This window comes from Lactuca serriola, chromosome 8, assembly GCF_051521515.1.
Source record: "Lactuca serriola cultivar US96UC23 chromosome 8, Lser_US96UC23_V15, whole genome shotgun sequence".
NCBI lineage: Eukaryota > Viridiplantae > Streptophyta > Magnoliopsida > Asterales > Asteraceae > Lactuca > Lactuca serriola.
Genome location: NC_136415.1, coordinates 32,659,368 through 32,681,790, shown reverse-complemented (window position 1 = coordinate 32,681,790; position 22,423 = coordinate 32,659,368). Strand labels below are relative to the sequence as shown.

General features: G+C 33.8%; 1 protein-coding gene across 1 annotated transcript; it reads left to right on the top strand.

Moving 5' to 3' along the window:
- Positions 1-2,475: 2,475 nt before the first annotated feature.
- On the top strand, positions 2,476-4,330 carry LOC145066771 (F-box/kelch-repeat protein At3g06240-like). The gene is made up of 7 exons (XM_079014044.1): positions 2,476-2,800; positions 2,896-3,034; positions 3,082-3,671; positions 3,762-3,772; positions 3,956-4,016; positions 4,125-4,201; positions 4,322-4,330. Exons 1-7 carry the CDS (start codon positions 2,476-2,478, stop codon positions 4,328-4,330), a joined length of 1,212 nt encoding a protein of 403 aa, XP_078870170.1.
- Positions 4,331-22,423: the final 18,093 nt, after the last annotated feature.

Sequence of the window (22,423 nt, the reverse complement as noted above, 5' to 3'; positions counted from 1 at the left end):
TATGCCTCCAACCAGGTCATTTATGACCTTGAAAAATTGTTTAAATTCTCAATTAATATTTAATGTGACGTAAACAATGTTTCTTATTAATTATCCTATGAATTCAATTTTAGTTGATCTTGTAATTTTATATTTAACTAAGGTGATATTATACCTACTCTACGGGGGTGGGGGAAGGCATAATTTGTAATTTGTATATTATGAGAGACCATTTTTGTAAACTTGTAAATATATGGACCATTTTTGTAAAAAAAAAATGCACAATGACCCTTTTTGTAAATTATTAGGACCGTTTTACAATTTTATTTTCTATGTAGGGACCAACCCTCACTTTTGTAAATTCATTATTAGTGAAGGTCATTTATGTAACTTTTGAAAAACATATGCATCATTGCTATAAATATAATTCTTCATAGGGACCTATTCCGTAAATTAAAAGGACCGTTCTTTTAACTTATGTTATATGTAGGGACCAAACATGACAAACTTGAAAACATGCGAAAACACAAAAAAGGTAAAAGGTAGGGAATGGTGGCGCTAAAATTGAGGGGGTAAAATTAATATTCTACAAAATACGAAGGTGGAAAGTGGCATTCAACAAAGTAATAGGGTGGAAAGTGCAAACATATGAAATTGTGGGGACAAAATCTGCACCATAAAAAGTTTTGTGGCCAAAGTCTGAAATAAAAAAAAATTGTAGCTAAAGTTTAAGGTCATTTGCGGACAAAGTCTAAAATAACAAACTTTTGTTGTCAAAGTGTAAAACCTTAAAACTATACTTTGTGCCAAAGTTTAAAATAAGAAACTTTTTGTCCCCAAAGTCTAAAATCATATACTATAATATTCATAACTACTTTTTTTTTTGAAATGGCAAATATTGTTTATAAAAATAAAACCCCCCTACTAGTAAGTAACTATCAAGAGGAAGAAGACAAACAACAAAAACATAGTATAAAAGTTATCAAATACAAAAAGACGATGATGACCATTCTATCCATGAACAGATATCACCTTTACCCCTACATTTAACCCACATATATAGAACTGATTTGATTTGCTCTACACCATACGAAGGACTAATGAACACCTGATTGAACATCCGATCGTTGTGATATTTCCATAGATTCCAAACTAGATCATAGCAAATGGTATGGAATCGAGCTTTCATTTTAGGACTCCTCCCCCAATTTGCAGCAAATCTGAGTAGTTTGCTAATGCTATTGAATGACTGATTTTGTATGCCGCACCAATTAAATATTTTATCCCTCGCATCTTTTGCAAACGAACACCTTACCAAAATATGATCAACATCTTCTTCTTCGTTTATGCATGCACCACTCATAGTAGTTTGAGTCTCGATACCTCTAGCTCTCAGACCCGTCATTGAAGCAATCCTTTGTTGAATTGCTCGGCACATAAAGCACTTAACCTTGATTGGGACTTACTCCATTTGATTATGGGAATATTTTGAGTTATTCCAGATTGATCATCAACTTTCCACCTTAGATCATATATTTTGAAAGCTCCATCTTTATCCAAGGAGGACTCCCAAGTGCCAGCTCCATTCATCAGTTGTACTTAAGATAATACTTTTGTTTTAATATATATAATAATTTGTAAATTTTGAATTTTAATAACATGTTGTGAGTTATGTTGTTTATCTTTGTATTTATATAATTATAATAACATTCAAAAAAAAATTTTGATTTGAAGGTATAAATGAGATCATCTTTAATCGTAAAAATATTTAAAGTCGAAAATAAAGATTCGGTATGTAAAAGTCGAAAATAAAAATTAAAGATACAACAAAAATAAATAAATATATAAGTATAAGATATTATATAAGATAAGGGGTGAATGTTGTAAGTTTTAAGGGACCATTTCTATAAATGTATGATCTACGTATGAGCGGGCCAATTAAGAGCCGTATTTGTGCAAACGGTTTTTTTTTTTTTTTTTTTTAACTCATTTTTACAAATATTTAAAAAAACCGACCCGTTTTTGCAAAAAACTTATAGTTGTGATCTTACCAACATACATACATACATACGATCACTTTGAAGTATTGAAAGAAATTAAAGGTTAGCCATGTTTACTACAATACACTTGATCAGTTATGTACTTATATAGTTATATGGCATACTTCCCATTTAATGAATATTGACTTTGATTTTGAACGACTTTCGAGTATTACTGTATTTGGCAAAAGGAGGCGATGATCACTTTAAATCTGTTTTCGCTACAATGGGGTTGTTAGCATCTGTCACCATCTTTGATCTTATTTTCCAAAATTAATTTTCTTTTACTAAGACGTGTATCAAGAAATCTAAATAAAAAGGAAAGAGATCTCTCCATCCTTAACAATCCAAAACTGAAAAACACTCTGGCATCTCGTGCTTGAACGACGGAAGTAAAACTTCATCCACCATAATCCTTTGATACTCGATAGTGGCTTCACCACAGCAGCAAGCGACTATGGATGATGACCTCCCAGGAGAAATTTTATCAGAAGTATTCATCAGGTTATTGGCAAAACAGCTTTCTCAAATGCGGTGTGTCTCTAAATCTTGGAATGCTCTCTTATCACAACCCTCTTTCATAAAATTTCACCTGCATCGTTCCATCCATAACAACGATAAAACTATATTGGTGTTCAGGGACGTATTTTCTTTTGACAGAAAACCATTCACAGCACATTCCACTCGGTCTCCCCATCTCGAACTCACTAATTTCATCAAACTCCCGATTAATCTCCAGAAAATATATTATAGAGTTATAGGTTCAGTTAATGGCCTAATATGTTTTTTCTGACGCATCAGATGTTAACATTTGGAATCCTTCTCTGAATGCCATGTTAAATATCCCCCCACTTTCTATTCTTTCCCATTGTTATAGTGATTCCAACATATGTCAAATCCGGTTTGGGTTTGATCCAAAAACCGATGATTACAAAGTCGTTAAGTTTATGGGTGTTCACCGACAACCCAGTAGTAGCCGGTCTAACGGATATTTCATTCAAGATTGGCAACAAGTTGTAATTTATAGCATGAGAAAAGGTTCTTGGTATTTAATCACTCAAAGGATTCCATCGTGCGTGATAAGGATTCATTCTCAAGCTGCAGTTTGTGTAGATGGCCATGATGGTCATCTTCATTGGCTTTGTTATATTGATGAGGAGATGAAGGCACAAACGATAGTGGCATTTGATTTGGGCGTGGAGACATTCTATGAGATACCTCTTCCAGATTCTAAACTACATCACCATGGACATTACTGGTTCAGTGTGTTAGGAGTTTTGGATGGAAAGCTTTGTGCGATGTCAAGGGCTAAAGGTGAGAGATGCGAGGTGTGGGTGATGGAAGAGTATAGGGTGGCTGAATCATGGGTAAAACATCATGTTTTTTCACAGTTTAGTGGTATAATTCCAATTGGATTCACATCACACAGTGAGTTTGTTTTTTATGGATATCCTTGTGGTCTAGCTTTGTTCGACCCAATTTCAGCCAAGGTTAAAAGCATAGGTACTCCGACTACACATGTTGGCATGATTAAAATTCTCGAGTACGTGGACAGTCTTGTTTGGATAGCACCTGTTAAGCGTGAGATCATGTGTTTCAACATCTCTGATCACTTTGCAAAATTGAAAAGAGGCTTCAACACGATGGTGAATGGTACAAGGGAAATAAAAACCAAGACATTGGTGCTAATTATATACTATCTTTTCTTATATTTATTTGTCTGATGATATTTTTCGAAATTAGGTTTGTGTCAAGTACTTAACTTTAGTGTACAACCTTATTTTCTATTCAAGGAGCATGTTTAATTTTCTTAGACCAATATATATGTAGTATAGGTGAAATCTAATGAAATAAATTCCGTTACTGTAAACTCGTATCTTCTGGAAACACTAAAGGCTTGCAGACTCTATGCTTTCGAGTTGTGTTTGAATTTTCAGGCTTTTGCATTTGGGGTTCATAATTTGATGTTAGTTAAATTGTATCAAGGAATAGAAGGAGGTGGCTTTTGGATTAGTCCCTAATCTTAGTTGTGGAGGTAGAGTCTTTGAGTTGGATTATTGTATGTATCCTCAATTTATGTTTGGGTTGCATTGAATGTGTATTTAGAGGCACTTAAAAACTCAAGATGTGGGCAAAGGGACTCCTTAACCGATTTAGGCCGGGTTAAGCCTGTAAGCGGTTATGTAAGGCTTGGTTAGGCGTTTTTGAAACCAGACCGGGTAAGGGTTCGGTTGAGAAGGTTTGGTTTAAAAAAGCGAAATAACAGTTTTATTAATTGATACATTAGTAAATATTTGTTGCAGATTTATTAACATTTAAAAAAAAAATACAAAAAATCAATTAAAAAGGCTTGGGCTAATAATTATTTATGAAGGACCAATTATAAGCCTTTAAAGATTTTTTTACTAGGCTTGGTTACATATTTCAGTTTTCGGCTCAGGTTAAAATTCCAATCGAGCCCGTTTTCTTAAGATCACACTAAAAATATCGTGAAACTTTTTAAGAGGTCGAGTTTAATAAAATACACTTGTAATTTTTTTTAAGGGATAATGACTTAAAAGACCAATGAAGTTTACAAATCGTTCAAAATACCCCAATTATCTTTTGATCGTTCAAGAAATAACAACCAAGTACGGCATCGTACAAGAAACACCAACAAAGATTGTCTTTTGTTCAAATAACACCGGGTGGTAACCGGTTCTTGTGGGTGAAGTAGGAGTTCGATTAAAAGTTGACGAGTTGGCAAAACAATTGATGACATGGACGTGCGTGACATGGCATCTTTATTTAAAATGGGATTAGGGCTAAAATGAATAGGAAGTAGGCTTGATAGGAAGGCCACTTTTTCTTCTCCTGCGTTTCTTCTAGTGGTTCATCTTCTTCTTCTTCTTCTTCTTCTTTTGGTTCTTTTGGTCTGTGATGGCTTCAAGCTCAAGCTCCAATATTTGGAAGAACAATAAGGTTTTTGAGGATTCTTACCCTTGTGGTTGTGGGTTCCCCTCGCGTATTTTGAAGTCTCACAGCTTGTTTTTTTAAAGGTTTTCTGGTAGAAAGCAAAGGCCACACAACTTCCTTTTAAAGTTTAATGAACAACAAAACGGATGTTTATGCGACTGTTAACCATTAACCAAAACATATGTCCCCACTGATAAAATAATTGCAGGGGAAAAATGGTCCAATTTTACACAGTCTTAAGAACAGGTTTAATAGCAGGGGCAAGATGGTCTATTTTTACATAGTTTGAATAACAGGGGCAAAATGGATCGTGAATAAGATGTTTTTTTTACCTTACCAACAGTTCTTCATCTCTGAGCTCCCTCAACCCATCCACGAGGGACCGATTTTTACGACAGTAATATACATCCTGACATCTATTATTGTGTAGGTGTTTAGTTGTAAAAGTCGAATAGTGTCTTGTAATGATTCGCATTTTGTATGTATTTTACTAAGTCTATGTTAAATGCGAAGTGCAACATGCGAAGTTTCAATGTATTAGACTTAGTATACTTTTTGTAAGTTCCCTATAAATAGGGACGTAGGCTTGAAGTAGAGAGGATATCGAAACACAAAAACTCTCTTCAGCTTATTCTGTAATCAGTCTTAATAAAACGAGATCTGATTATTATTTACTTCGTGTGTTCTTTATCATTCATGATTCAAATCTATTGTTTCACATCTTAATTCTCGATAACAATTCTCAACATATTGATCAATTTTTGGAGGTAGGTTTTGAAGACCTTGAAATCCATGTTACATAAGTCTAGATTTGTAACAGATACTTTCTTATGATGGAAGTAAACGAAGGGATTAGAACAAAATACAGTAGACATCAATGGTGAGGGAGTCACCATCTGTTGACATGCTTGTTGCACTTGTCGATTTCCCTTTGTGTAGAAATCGATTTTACCTCCTGTGAGTGAAAACCCTAGATCGCCAGGTAATTTAGTGAGGGTGGGTGTTTTTAATTCCACGTAATCAACAAAACAAAGCCATGTCATCTTTTATTTTTCTTGACTTCCATTTCCCGGTTAACAAAAGGTTTTAACCCACAGTTGTCGATTCCTCTTAATTACAAGTGAACAAACCGATAACTTAATTTGGTTTTTTAAACAAAACCACAATTTTATTGGTATTTCTTGAACGATAGAAAGATAATTGGGATATTTTGAACGAGTTGAAAACATAATTGGTCTTTTAAGTCATTTTCCTTTTTTTTAATCCTCTGCATATAATTTGACTTAGGTATATATGGCCAAGACTTTTGCTTGTAGAATAGGACAACAATGGATTTTAGTAAGTAATTGGCCTATAGTAGGTTGTGTTTGCTATGAATTGATTTGTAATTTGTAAACAAATTCATTGACCCAAAAAAAACCAAAAGCTTCTAGTATCGATTGATAATACTCAAAATAACACCAAATGAACAAGAATCCTAATGCTTTTCTAGTGATTCCCAAGGTAAAATGAGGGTCCCTAGTCTTCGGGACAAGGGTGATAAAGGATGAGCGGCAAACCCTCGCAAAAGTCCCGAAATGTTTGTAGTGTTTGACAAAGCTCATCACATCCCCTTTTACAATCTCCCATTAAGACTCAGCAAATGAAGAGTCCTCCAGTTAGCAGCTAAATAGATTTCATTGAAATAGTGTAAAATAAACTCAGCAAATTCTCACATTTTATTTGTAGGTCAAACTGGTACGGTAAAACCTATAAAAAAGCGTCCACGATTTCATATAAAATGACGATCTAAATAACATTTCTTCTAGACTAGAACCAGATTAATTTCCAAGTTTTCTCTACCTATACCGCAGTTATTTTATATTAATTTTTGGTTGTTGAGATATTGAAAGAATTGAGAAAAGACAAATGTGTATGCATATCTTAAAACAAGAGGAGAATCCTTTAATACCACTCTGCTAACATCTAAATCAAGATCATGTAGACCTTCTTGTATGTTACACGTTGTCAGTTGTCACGTCCTCAAAAATTTCGTTTCTACAAGTTGCAACTTATCCAAGCCCAATTGTTATACAACACTTTAGATCAGATAATAACTAATTTAACAATAATCCAAAACATGATTTAATGGAAATAAAGACACTAGGTAGAACCATTTTGTGGCATCGTTTAATTTTGAGTGATCAAATACATCGTCTAATATTAAAACAGAGCATACAAAATTCACATTCCAAATGGAATGAATTTGGGTTTAACACGGGGAAGCTGATTTTTTTCACTATATATTAGAGTTTAAAGAAGAGAAAATGACTAATCTAGCTATATTTCCTAGTAGTTTCTCACTTTTTAGCCAAAAATTAGCACTTAACTCAAAATAGCCAACATAACTACGGCTCCAAAGAGTAGGTTTCTAGAAACATACGGCTTCATCGAAAAACAATATGGCTAGATTAATCATTTTCTCTTTAAAGAATAATTGCATTTAATTTAAATGAACGAGACTTAATACTGTGAGTTTATGCAACTCTTTATTGAAATCCTTAAATAAAAGATAAGCAATTTCAACCTTTTCTTTTTTGTATAAAATTTTTATGCTTAATATTTATGTAACTTATATTAACTAGTAAAAAACCTTGTACTACGTAGTGTTGGAATTTTATATATAAAGGAATTGCAAGTTGGCAATTTCCTTTGTATCCCACATTGGTGGAGAGAAGAAACTTTTGAGGGTTTATAAGCCTATTCCTTTGGTAAGCCTTCAAAGGCTTTAGTAGATCAAAGGATTGGGCCAAGCCCACGCGCGCCTAGCCTAGCCTAGCACTAGCCGACGCCGCGAGTGCGCGATTTAAGCGCACTTTGCACGACGCATCGGGAGCTGAGGAGCTTTTGTTTTTGGTGAGTTCGAGTCAAGCCGGTTTGACCGACCCGGTCAAATGGTTGACCGACGTTGACTTCGTGAAGGATAAGTCATCGGGGCATTCTAGAAGGATCAGGAAATGGCTTGCTTAGAGAGCAAGTCGTCGCCCTAGGGTTTCTGGGGCCGGCCTATGGGGGCCCGTTTTATGCCTTCTAGGGTTTCGATACCTATAAATATAGCCCCCTAGGAGCCATTCAGAACACACACGAATTCTCAAAGCTCTCTCCCTCTCTCTGCGTTTTTTCTTCTAGTTTCCGAGTAGTCGCTTTGTGTTTGTCGATTTCCAGTGCTGTTGGAATATCGATCTAGCTGCATTAAATCATGGGGTTTTACTCTGTTGCTTACAGCCTATACAAGCGAAGTAGAAACCTTTAAGGACAGGAATCTGATCCGTGCAGTTGCTTCAAGATCAAGTCAGCTATCAACAAGTCGGTTTTATTTTGCTATCTTGTGTTTAATTCGTCCAATAACAGGACAGTCTTCTTCTACCTTTCTTATAATCAGATCTAGTCGAGAAGGATAGATCTGGTTTCTGGACGAAACTTGGTAAATTTAATAATAATAATTGAATTTATTATTCGCAACTAATCGACATATAATTCACAATATTATTTGTCGGTTTCCTTGTGTGTCTTTTAATTTGATATACAACACGTAGCGGGTTTGAAACAGTTTAATATGTCGGGAAACTGTAACATGTAAGTTTTATATCGATGATTTGTTTTTTTGCTAATTACTGGTTGTTATGTAAAATGTTAAGACAAAAAACACAAAAAATAAAATTTTATTATTTTAGAGACTAAACTATCCAAACAGGCAAAGAAATATGAGCAAAAGTGGATCAAAGTTAATGACTAAGCAAATTGAGGTAAAAAAACATAAAAGGCGGATGACTGAGTCACGTAGTCGGAAGTTGACAAATGTTGAGTCAAAAAGACACAAAGAAAAATTATTTTATGGACTAAAATTGTTAAAACGGACCAAAAATATAGCAAAAATCAGAAACATAAAAACTTTATTATTTCTAAGGTCATAAGAAATTACATATATATATATATATATATATATATATATATATATATATATATATATATATATATATATATATATATATATATATATGCTTAGGTTATTTTTTTTCTACAAACTATTGTGTATCAGAATGCACAAGATCTGGACCACCGAATTAAATATATTCAAAGGTCATGATTTGAGAGTATATGATATTACAATGGGGTAACATGCACCATATAATTAAACAATTTTCAGCATAACGGTATTTTGGTCAATTTACCTATATTAAAAAAGAAAATTTTTGGATTTTAAGGGATAATTAATTCCTTTATTTTTAAAAATCTGAATATTTTATATTAATTCAAATTTAAAAATCCGATTTTATTCTATCAGAATGACAGAATTCCAACCATAAACTAGTAAATGTATTTTTGATTTTATTGTTGCAGAATACATTTCCAATGCAGTTATATTTGATAATTGACCTGATTTAACAATAAGATATTATTCATATACATCCAATTTCGGTCTATGATTTTATTCTTAATCCGAAATTAAATAAAAATTCATACATATTCTTACAGACTAATATTGTTATACATTTTATACATATTCTAACAAAATATCATCAAAAATAAATAAAATTCTTAAAAAATAGCATTCTTGAATATAAAATTATTGAACAAATACACTTGATCATCTTCAATGGTCCATATAATCAACTTGATATTCATATATATATACTTATTATTGAACTCGATTCCAAGTATTTATCTTTTATGATCAAATATTAAATTCCTTCTCCATGCAATTCTGAAAGAATAAGATATATTACTCATTAGTATTACCAGTTAAACAAATATACTTGTTGTTAACAAACATTCTCAAAGATATTCTAACAGAACGCATTTATATAAATAAATCCTAAAAGAATACATTACAAAATGCACTTAAATCTTAGTCTTTTCTTCTATATGCATAAACATTCTAAAACATGTATAAATGTTTTCTGTCAGAATTACTAGCAATATATGTTTTACGTAATATTTATATTCTTATAGAATGAACATGTGTTTGCATTCTAATATTAAAAAAAAAAAAAAAAAAAAAAAAAAAAAAAAAAAAAAAAATCCTCAGTTTAACCTTTTTCATGCAAATTCTGACAGAATGACAGCTTAACCCTTTTGAAAGAATATTATTGCTATATACATTCTGGCATAATACATTTTGTTAGAATACACAAAAAGTAAGAATTCACTGTATAGATACTTACATAATTTTAAAAACTAATAAACAACAAATCATGTTCATCATGAAAACATCATTCTAAATATCATTCTGATCGAATGTACATTTTCCCCAAAAAAATTTCATCAATGTCGACTTTTCAAAAATTGATAATCTAATAAATAATTGAACTAGTTTATTATGAAAGAAATATACATTTGGGGCCAGCCTATTTGACCAGATGAAGACCTAACAATGGTTAAAAAGGGAAAAGAACCTCAAAATCAAACATAAACAATAATTTATTCTGAAAAAATATTATTATTAAGAATCGTTTTATATATTCTGACAGAATACACTATATCATATTTACAACAGGAGTAAAGAGATTGATTAAAACTGAAAGTAAATAAAATAATTTTTCCATATTAAAAAAAAAGGGAGGGGGGGGGGGGGGGGGGGGGGGGATAAATACAACCACAAAGTCAATGTATATGTGAATTATAAAGAAAGCATCCAGACGGCATCATTCATACCAGAAGGTTAAAAGAAATACAATACAAGGATTATAGACACAAACCATTCTTTATACAAATATTCAATCGTAAATGCACAAATAATGAAGGGTCATTATTTAAGAATCCTCTAATAAATTAATTTACTATAAATTAATTTTCTCGCTATATATCAAAAACAAAAAACCGACCAAAAACTCAAAATCAAAATCAACATACTAATATACTCAACATTATTGATAAAAATCAACAGAATTGATCGTGAACAATAATTAAAATAGTTGAATAGTTAACAAAGTTTGAATTATTGCTATGAAAATTATGCAATTTTCGTCAGACGTTTAAAATATTGCTATGACAAATTGTTCATTTTGATTTTGACGAAAGAGTTACCGTTTCTTTACCAAATCAAGTTCCAAGTCAAAAACTCAGTTAAAATAATAAAAAAAAACCTTCAATATATAAAGTGGGCTTACACAGAAATATCAAGAAATAAGAAGTTGAAAAATTATCAAAGAAGATAAAAGGATTGTTAGTTTGTTTACCAAATCGAGTCTGAAGTGTAGAGCACCGTATCTCTTCCTTCTTGTTCTCTCGATGAAGACGAGAGATTGAAAGTGGTTGTTTGCTGCTCTTAGCATTTGCATCCTAAGGTGTCTTTAAATTTCAGAATCGTACACATTATAAAGGGGCAGGGTTTCCTCCTAGAGGAAACAAGTAATACGATGAGTGTTGATGGCGACGAAGGATCGATGTTTTTGTAGGGTTAACAAACAAATTCCCCAAATATTAAATGTTTTAAATATTTACCATAATTAAGTGTATCCAAGATTACTATTATATTCTTTTCTTATTTATTATTGAATTTGTTTTTGCTTAATTCTGATTGGTTGTTAGAGACATAGAATACTTATTGAAAACATATGAACCTAGTTCTCTCTCTCTCTTTCTCTCTCTCTCTCTCTCTCTCTCTCTCTCTCTCTCTATATATATATATATATATATATATATATATATATATATATATATATATATATATATATATATATATATATAGGAGTAAGATCAAACGAGAACACCTAAAAGGCTGAGAACACGAGAATAGATCTGGACCATCTAATTTTTAAGATGTGTGGCTATGATTAATTGTTATTTTTCTAATTATTAATACATTTAATTTTTAAATTTTAAATTAAAGAAAATTATAAAGGCTATTAAGGTAAATAAGCATTACCCTAATTTTGTAAACTCCTATAATTACTCTCTACCTCTCTATTTCGTTGACCTAATCTCATAGAGCATACAATGACATATTCATCGTATCACTGCCTCATCCCTACACCACCACACTACTATTATCATCATCAGACCTCGCCATAACCAAAACCCTCTAAGGCTTCAACGCCAAAATCGGTCTCCTACAACTCGATCTCCAATCGGTCTCCTACAACTCGATTTTAGTTCATTGGTATTCATTGGAGATTCTAGACCTGCATCCTTGAATCCGATGAAACAGATGCGTTTTTGGATAATAATTGAATGTTGATCAAGTATTTGGTTCATCTTATTCCAATGGAAACTAAAATTCATATTTTCTGTCATTCTCGACTAACAATTTTTTTTTCCAAAAATGATATTTGTTCTTGTTATCTCTTTAATTGATGATATATGTTCGATTCCTTTCATCGTTAAGTTGAAATTGACTCAATCGCCTGATTATATCCATTCAATTTTATGTGTTTGGGATTAAAGACGATTCAGAGAGTATTGTTGATTTGATCAGTAAGTTGATTTGAAGAAGATTGATGTGCTGTTGATGAATCAATTTGGAGATTTTGTTGATTTAAATGATGAAATCTGTTTTTTTTTTTTTTAAGTTTGAAGAACATGAAATTTTTTATTGGTATGAATCTTGATCTAAAATGTTCTTCGAATTAAAAGTTGGGGTGTTGTGGAAGAAGAATTTAGTTGTTTATCAAATGATTGTAGTTGTTCCAATAGACATCGAAGCATTGAATTGAAAGTCAAATGCAAATGGTCAAAGTTAGTGTTCTTATGAAGTGTCCAGATTCAAATGAATTTGGATAGTTCTCAAGTTTGGTCAAATTTGATTATTTTGAAAATTATCAAAGAAATGTCTTGAGAAGTGGGGATGGATATCAAAGTGTACGAATAGCAGTGTATTCATGTGTGAATGGTTATACATGCAAATAGAAGTTCCAAATAATAACCCTAAACTAGTATATAATTTTTGAAATTAATATGAAAACTAGTGTTTGATTGTTACCTCTCTTGTTATCTCGTAATAACAAGTAATCCAATGATGATCTTGACTCTCGAAAGCTTGAGTGTCTCACATGTTGCACCTCTAATAGAATCACAAACACCAAGAGCAAGGGATGAGTAAGAGAGAGAGACAGAAATCGGCTAGGGTTTTTTCTTGGGAAGGCAGTGACCGATTTCAAGAGGTCTAGGGGCCTTTATATACTTGTGGCTTCTAGGGTTTCCTGGTAAAACCCTAATTCCTTACTTAGGCTCCAAGCAGCCCATGGACTTCCATTTAGATGGCCCTTGGACGATTTTTATAGGGCATCCCTATAGAAAATCGTCCACCCCATTTCAAGGTAGTCCAACAGCCCTGTTTGCAACTATCAATGATTTGCACAACCAGTCCCCTTACTTTTAATTAGTTCCTTTAATCCTAAAATTAATACCAAATTAATTTCTGATTAAATACTAATTTAATAATATGATTTCCCATTAATATATTATTCTTATAATTTATTAATAAATCATTAAATAACCTCACTCGCCAAAGTCATCCTGTCAAGTTGCTACGATGAAGGCAACCCAAAAGGACCATGCTACTATCAGATCAAGTACATACCAATTATAGTTATGGGTTTAGACACTTAATCCAACAGTCTCCCACTTGGATAAGTCTAATAACTAAATTACAAGTATAACTTCAAAATCTGACTAGCAATCGTAGCTTTCAAAAGCCGTTGTCGAAATCTGATCTAGTTAATGACACGTCCTTTAGATAAGAGATCATATAATCCTCCATTCTACAAGATATTATGTGGACAAAGACATGGAACAAAATCATTCTCAATATCCAAAAGTTTGTTTCCCGATTTCTGATTTGTCTGACATAGAACTTAATTGAATACGTCAATTTAGTCCTGACCGGGCCCGACATATAAGTCAACACAAAATCATCGATGGGCATAAGATATCGCTTTTACCCCTTAGGATAAAATGAACAGATAAACTTTGACTTATATGCTTGTACTATTTGCTCATCAAATCGTCCACAACAATGCGTTTTATAACACCAAGTTACTGATGTGTTTATGCATTATCAATGTACAACCAATTCGTAAACAACAACTCATATATCTCAGTTTAAAGATTATACGATAGCATCGTCTCACAATCACTTGTGATAAATTCCATGAAGTAATTCAAATGAGAGTGGGTTTAATCCAATACTCAAATCCTATTTTAAGAGTACTCATGAATGTTGTAGCAAACCTTTGCTATGTCTAAACACTTAGACAATCTACATGCAAATTCATGACAATCTTCATTCACTACTTACTTCCAAAGTATGATTGACTGTAGATAATTTGAACAATCTAATTATTGAGGAAGTAAAACATACAAAAGTGAAACACAAGATAAACAATTGACAAAAGATAGTAAATTTACTCATAAATAAATCTTCCATTACTTAAACAATCAAATGTCAATTACATTTATATTGTTACAAGTTTTTAACTATATATATCTAATAATATCGTCATTCAGACCAATGTTCCTTGCATGTTGAACGTGCTTAATCCTACTCAGACCCTTTGTAAGGGGATCTGTAGGATTCTCTTCTGACGATACCCTCTTGACCACGAGGATTCATTCTTCTACATGATATCTGATGAAATGATATTTTCTGTCGATATGCCTAGATCCGCCATGATCCCTTGGTTCCTTGGTTAAGGCAACCACTCCTTCATTATTATAGAAAATTTCCATAGTCTCCTTTATGGCTGGCACAACTCCAAGGTTTCCAATGAAGTTCTTCAACCATATTGTCTCATTTTACGCTTCGTTCGCATCTATATACTCTGATTCGCATGTTGAATCAGCCACGGTCTCTTACTTGGAACTTTTCCAAGTAGTTGCTCCTCTATTTAGGGTAAACACCCAACCTGACTGACAATGAAAGTTGTCTCAGTCGGTCTGAAAACTGACGTCAATATACCATGTCACTCTCAAGTCTTCACTTCCATCAAGTATAAATACCCAATCCTTAGTCCTTCGTAGATACGTAAGAATGTTCTTAAATGTTGTCCAGTGAGCTTTACTCGAGTTCCCTTGATATCGAATTATCATGCTCAATGCAAAATCCACATCAGAGCGAGTACACGTCATAGCGTACATGATCGAGCCAATGGTGGAAGCATATGGCACCCGACTCATTTCCTCTATCTTGGTATCGGTACTTGGACTTTGAGTCTTACTCAACTTGGTATTGCTCTGGATTGGTAACTCCCTTTTCTTGGAATTCTCCATGCTAAAACATTTTAACACCTTGTCTAAGTAAGTATTTTGACTAAGTCATATTAGTCTTTTACTCCTATTTCTCAAAATCCTTATCCCTAGGATATAAGAAGCTTCCCCTAGATCCTTTATAGCGAAACACTTCCCAGGCCAGGACTTAACCTCCTGCAAGGTTAGGACGTCGTTTCCTATGAACAGTATGTCATCGACATACATAACTAGAAAGATAACTATACTCCTAATAGCTTTGACATACACATAGGACTCGTCCTTAATCCTAGAGAAACCAAACTCTTTGACTTTCTCATCGAAGCAAAGATTCCATCTGCGACATGCTTGCTTCAATCCATAGATGGACTTATCAAGCTTGCACAATCTATTGGAGTATTTAGGATCCACAAAACCTTCTGGCTGACACATGTAAACATCTTCAGCCAGCTTCCCATTAAAAAAAGCATTTTTGATCCATCTTCCAAATTTCATAATCATGAAACGCAGCGATCGCTAACATAAACCTAATAGACTTGATCTTGGCCACTGGTAAGAAGGTCTCATCATTGTCAAGCCATGGGGTTTGAGTAAAGCCCTTCGCAATCACTCGCGCCTTGAACGTATGCACCTTTGCATCCATGTCGGTATTCTTTTTGAAGATCCATTTGCACCCAACTATCTTGCGACCTGGTACATTGTCAACCAATTTCCAAACTTGATTGTCATACATGGACTGGACCTCGCTGTCCATAGCCTCTTTCCATTTTGCAGACTCATGACCAGCCATGGCTTCATTGTAGTTAGTAGGCTCATCCAAATTTACCAGTGTACTATCACTGATAAACGTATTACATTCCGTAGTAATATGGAAACAATAAAACTCCGGTGCCATTCTAACTCGAGTGGAACGTCGAAGAGGTAATGATTCGTTAATCGGTTCAACAAGAATATCTTCCTCTGGTTGAGCGCTAGTTTTAAAGGTTCGTTCATCGCTTGAATCTTGAAGCTCTTCAAGATTAATTGTCCTCCCACTATCCTCTTGCCATATGAGTTCTCTCTCGCAGAAAACCCCTTTAATTGCTACAAAGACCACATTATCACTTGGTCTGTAGAAAAGATATTCAAATGATTTCTATGGGTAGCCGATGAAAATACACCGCTCGCTTCGAGGGTCAAGCTTGTCGTGAGTCTCTCGTCTTAGGAAAGCTTCACAACCCCAAACCTTGATATGTGCCAACGAGGGAACTTTCCCTGTCCACGTCTCATGAGTGGTTTTGGCAACCTTCTTTGTCGAGACTAGATTAAGGATATGGGCAGCAGTCTCTAAGGCATACCCCATAATGATATCAAAAGAGAAGCTCGACTCATCATGGAACGAACCATGTCCAACAAGGTTCGATTACGCCTCTTAGCTACACCATTCAACTGAGGTTTCCTAGGAGGTGTCAATTGTGAAACAATTCCACATTCCTTAAGATATTCGTGGAACTCGATACTAAGATACTCACCAACCCTATCGGATATGAGCATCTTTATCTTCATGCTCAATTAATTCTCTACTTCTTGCTTAAACTCTTTGATTAAGTAGATATATCCATATCTGCTATGATCATTGGTAAAAGTCACATAGAAACGATTAGCATCCCTTGTGGTGGATCTAAAGAGCCCACACACATATGTGTGTATGAGATCTAACAGTCCCTCACCTCTTTCACAAGTACTAGTCAAAGGTGATTTAATCATCTTCCCAAGTAAATAAGACTCGCACGTGTCATCAGACCTAAGGTCAAATGACACCAACACTCCATCCTTTTGGAGTTGGGCTATGCGCTTCTTGTTGACATTTCCAATACGAAAATGCCACAAGCATGCCTTGTCTAAGCCATTAGACGAATCAATATGCAACACATTATTTCCTAAGTTATTTACAACCATCACAGTTTCATATACACCATTACAAGGAAATGCTTCAAAATAAAATAAACCATCATAATAATCATTAATAGAACCAATTTCATTATTAAATGAAAATCTAAAACCTTGTCTGTACAAACCATGAAAAGAAATAATATTCCTCGTCATTTCTGACAAGTAGCAACAATAATTCAAATCTAATCCTAACCCACTACTAAGCACTAAAGAATAAACTCTGATCTTGGTAACAAGCGATGATTTCCTATTTCCCATTATCAGGTTCATCTTCCCATGCTCCACATCCCTACTTCTTCTTAGTCCCTGCAAATCAGAACAAATGTGAAAACCACATCCTGTATCAAGGACTCGAGAACTAGCATGTGATGAGTTATTAGATAGAATAGTATAAATACCTGCAAAGGTGGGATTTATCTTCCCATCCTTGATGTCTTGCAAGTACTTCAGGTAGCTTCTCTTCCAATGCCCCTTGTGTTGGCAATAGAAGCACATTACTTCCTTCAGATCGGAATAGGGAGGAGCAGAACCGGACTTTGCTTTGGATCCACTAGAGGACCCTTCATGGGACTTTCCCTTCCAGCTCGATTTAGAGGCAGATTTCCTCTTCTTCCCCTTTCCTTGTCTAATAGGTAGGACAGGAGCGGCAGTTGGAGTGAGAACAACATTTTTCCCTTTTAAACCACTTTCAGCGGCTCTCAGTAGACCCTAAAGTTTTCTCAAGGTGACTTTGTCCTCTCTCAAGTGATAAGTCATCTTGAACTGATCATACCAGGGAGGAAAAGACTGTAGGACTATGTCAACAGCCAACTCTTCGTCAAAGTTCACGTTTATCTTGAGTAGATGATCCACATATCTCTACATTCGTTGCAAGTGGATCGTGATGGAGTCTCCATGCTTCATCTTGGTCATGATAAATTAAGTGACTATCGTGTACCTCTTTTGACGCGCTCTTTGATGGTACTTTTCCATCAAGTCTTGACACATCTTGTAGGGCCAATATTCCTAGTAGAACCGTTGTAGTTCGGGAGTCATAATGGAAACCATGATGCACAACACTTTGGTCACATCATGGGCCTTATATTCAGCGATTTCTTCGGGAGTCGACTTTGACTCATCAATCTCCTTCAACAAATTATCGAGGACCTAATCCTTGTCCTTGAATCGCAAGTCCATTCGAATGTTGCGGATCCAATCATTGAAATTAGAACCATGAAATGTTACTTTCGCGCAAATGCTCAAGAGCGAGAAAGTGTTAGAGGAGTTATTGTTTGAGGAGGCGGAAACATTGTTTGAAGTTGAAATCTACAAAAGAAGAAGGACAAGTTTTGATTAGATAGGAATCCTTAATATAACACCCAAAATGAAATATTAAGGCTAGAACATAACACAATAATTCACAATTCGGAAGAGGGATGCCATAATCCAATTGTAAATTATTTGAAGGTAGGTAAATGACAATTTACCAATTCCACCACGAAAAACGAAATTTAAAAATTAGGTTTTATTAAATGAAATTCCTAGATCTTTTGAGATTCATTGAACTTTTCAATGGCATGTTTAATCTCGATTATGCCCTGCAAGTTTGTGATTGGGATACCGAGAATCACAAACAAGGTGTGAATAACCATGCAAATTAGCTTGGTACTCTCGTTGTCATTTACCACCTAATCAATGTGTCAGTTAGCCAAACACACTCCATTGATCAATGATAATTTACGAGCTACCCATTTCCACTCTTTGCTAGTCCAAATTAGTGTGTCGATTAACCACACACGCTCCACTAACGACTTGACAAAGTGCAATGTGCAATTTCATTGATTAGCATCAAATTCACATTTTCCTTAAAGTAACTAAGATTGGGAATTTATAAAAACATTTAGTTACTTTATATTTATCATTATACGTATTAATGAGAGAATTAATGTCCTATCATACCCGTTCGGCTAACGACCATCCACCAATCAAGGAAGCGGTGGGTGAGAGTGGACACCCATTCAACCGCCATTTTATAAGGAGTTTCCTTATACCACCTTTATATATCGGCTTCGTGAATGAGGCATACTAATGGTAAGATTGACTCATCTTATACATACATACATACATAGTATTAAGGTTGTATTTAAAACTTTTAAAATACTAGGATTTTAGAATTTAATATTTCAAAATTAAACGTTTAATTAAAATTTAAATTCCAAAACTTAAAATGTGCAATTTGAAACTTTTCAAAATTACTAGATCAAATTTTAAATAATTAATTAATCATATAATTAGACATTATCTTAAAATTTGACCAAATCCATCTATTTTGAGAAAGAAATCACATTACCATTCACCAAAATCAATTTTTTTGAGATAAAAACGAGTTATGATAATTATCCTAATCCAAAACAGATCAAAAATTAAGAAAATCAACTAACAGACGAGTCAACTCGTCGAGTCAGGCATAGACTCATAGAGTTCATCCAACTCGTCGAGTTCATCAGGCAGATTGCGAATCTGCTTGATTTTTTGGTTTGGACACATCACTATCACATCAAATATAACAGAAAAACAACCTAGGCTCTGATACCACTGATGAGTTTTGAGCATAACAACATTCCTAGGTGTTCTTGCAACACTAATATCTTTGGATATAAGTTTTTCTCTAGTTATACATGCAAATAGAAGTTCCAAAGCAATACCCCTAAACTAGCATACAATTTTTGAAATTAATATGAAAACCATGGTTTGATTGTTACCTCTCTTGTTATCTCGTATTAACAAGTAATCCAATGATGATCTTGACTCTTGAAAGCTTGAGTGCCTCACGTGTTGCACCTCTAATGGAATCACAAACACCAAGAGCAAGGGATGAGTGAGAGAAAGGCAGAAATCAGCTAGGGTTTCTTTTTGGGAAGGCAGTTGCCGAATTCAAGAGGTCTAGGGGACTTTATATACTTGTGGCTGCTAAGGTTTCCTGGTAAAACCCTAATTCCTTATTTAGGCTCTAAGTATCCTATGAACTTCCATTTAGATGGCCCTTGGACGATTTTTATAGGGCCTCCCTATAAAAAATTTTCCACCCCATTTCAAGGTAGTCCAGCAGCCTAGTTTGCAACTATCAGTGATTTGCACAACCAGTCCCCTTACTTTTAATCAGTTCCTTTAATCCAAAAATTAATACCAAATTAATTTCTGATTAAATACTAATTAAATAATATGATTTCCCATTATTCTATTATTCTTATAATATACTAATAAATTATTAAATAACCTCTCTCTCCAAAGTCATCATGTCAAGTTGATAAGGTGAAGGCAACCCAAAAGGACCATGTTACTATGAGATCAATGATATACCAATTATAGTTATGGGCTTAGACACTTAATCCAATAATGTATTTATGAATAACAGTGCATTCAATTAAAGAGAGATTGATTTGTTATTTATGAATAACAGTGTATTCATTTGTGAATAACAACGTATTTATGTGTGAATGGTTGTATTTATTTATGAATAGTAGTGTATTCATGTGAATTAGTGTATTTATTTATGATTAGAGGTATTCATTTTATGAAAAATGATAATTTTTACACTAATTTTATTTTCAATTGATGAAAAAGTCATTGAATTATTTGTAAATTAATGTATATTCATTTGTGATTGGAGTAGTATTAAGTTTTTTGAAGAAACATTTCATTTGTGAATGCAAGTGTATTGTTTTGGGAGTGGATTTCTATTCATTTTTTTGAAAAACAAAAATGTGAAATAGGAAAAAAAATGATTTTTTAAGAACTTTTTTTTTTCAGATTTAAAATAATTTTGAGTAAAAATCTTTTTTATATTCCATTAATAAGAAAAATAAAAAATGAACATTTCCTTGTTTTTTGGTAACTGGTCCTAAATTCAAGGGAATTTGATTGATTTTTATTTTATTTTAATTTAATTGAAATATATACAGTTACTAATATGTGCTTATATATTGATCGGTCGAAAACTATTCTCACGTTCTCAACCTTTTAGGTGTTCTCATTTGATCATTTATATATATATATATATACCCATTTTTCAAAATCGAGAAAAAAAATTCTTTATGCTTTAAAAATAATAATATCATTTATTGCGGAAGTTCGCGATATATTAAAACAATTTGAGTACAAAATATTGCCTCAAAATAATACAACTCTAGGGATGTCATAACTAATACACAACATATGTTACAACGTAAACACCTAGCGGTCCTGAACTCTATTGTATGTCTTCTCTCGGCATCATACTCGAGTCTTCAGTAATCTTACACTGCTCCCTGTGATGCACATAAATTGAGTGGGTCAGGTTGGGAAACCTGGTGAGATACATAGGGTTTTCAATCCCACACTGTGATAATAATGTATATCTCAAACCTGCAAAACCACTATTATTATCATTAAGACAAATATATCATATCTCTAAAACAATCTATCACATCCCGTCGATCCCCACGTACTGATCCTATACAATGATTTTACGAGATCTAGCCTAAAGGATCAATATGAACAACAAACTGACAACACTGCTTCGGAAATTCCCTTACAGCAAATAAGCATCAATAAAGACATCAAATGAAGGGAATGGAATAAGTTTCACCATGAACCACCGATCATAAAAACCACAAGACAGTTAAGTCATGGGTAGTTATCTAGATAATTGTGCCTAGCAGTGGTCTGACACCATGAGGTATTTTACCCCCAGACGCACCCTATCCGGTAATACAACATCAGATATACATGGTAGTGGTCTATTACTGACACACTTTATTAGGCAGTCTACGAAGTTCCCTCAATTACTTTGTGAAAGGAAACGCTGACACATGAAGCTCGTCCGATCACTTCATAAAAGAAACTATGACTCCAAAGTTCTTCAAAATAAAAGTACGGGGAAATACTAATAGAATACTCTTGCACGCTCCCGTAACTGACACACAATAGTGTCAAAAAAGACTTTATACATGATAGTACTTATGATACATTATAGTACCCTGGTACGAGTAGGACTCGTACCCCAGAACATAATAATACCCCAACACAAGTAGCACCTGAGACACGGAGCTTAGAAAAAGACGTTGTACATAAGATGTACTTCTGTACGTAGGATGTACTCCATCGACCATCAATCTCAGCACGCACGTACTCTTAATAAGAGGCTACCCAATGTCCAAACTTAATTGAACTAAACATCCATTTTTAAGTCTTATCTCATCATTAGGCAAAACTACAATGCTTATAATCAATTTTCAATACCAACTCCGTTTAGACAACGCTAACTAGTGTATACT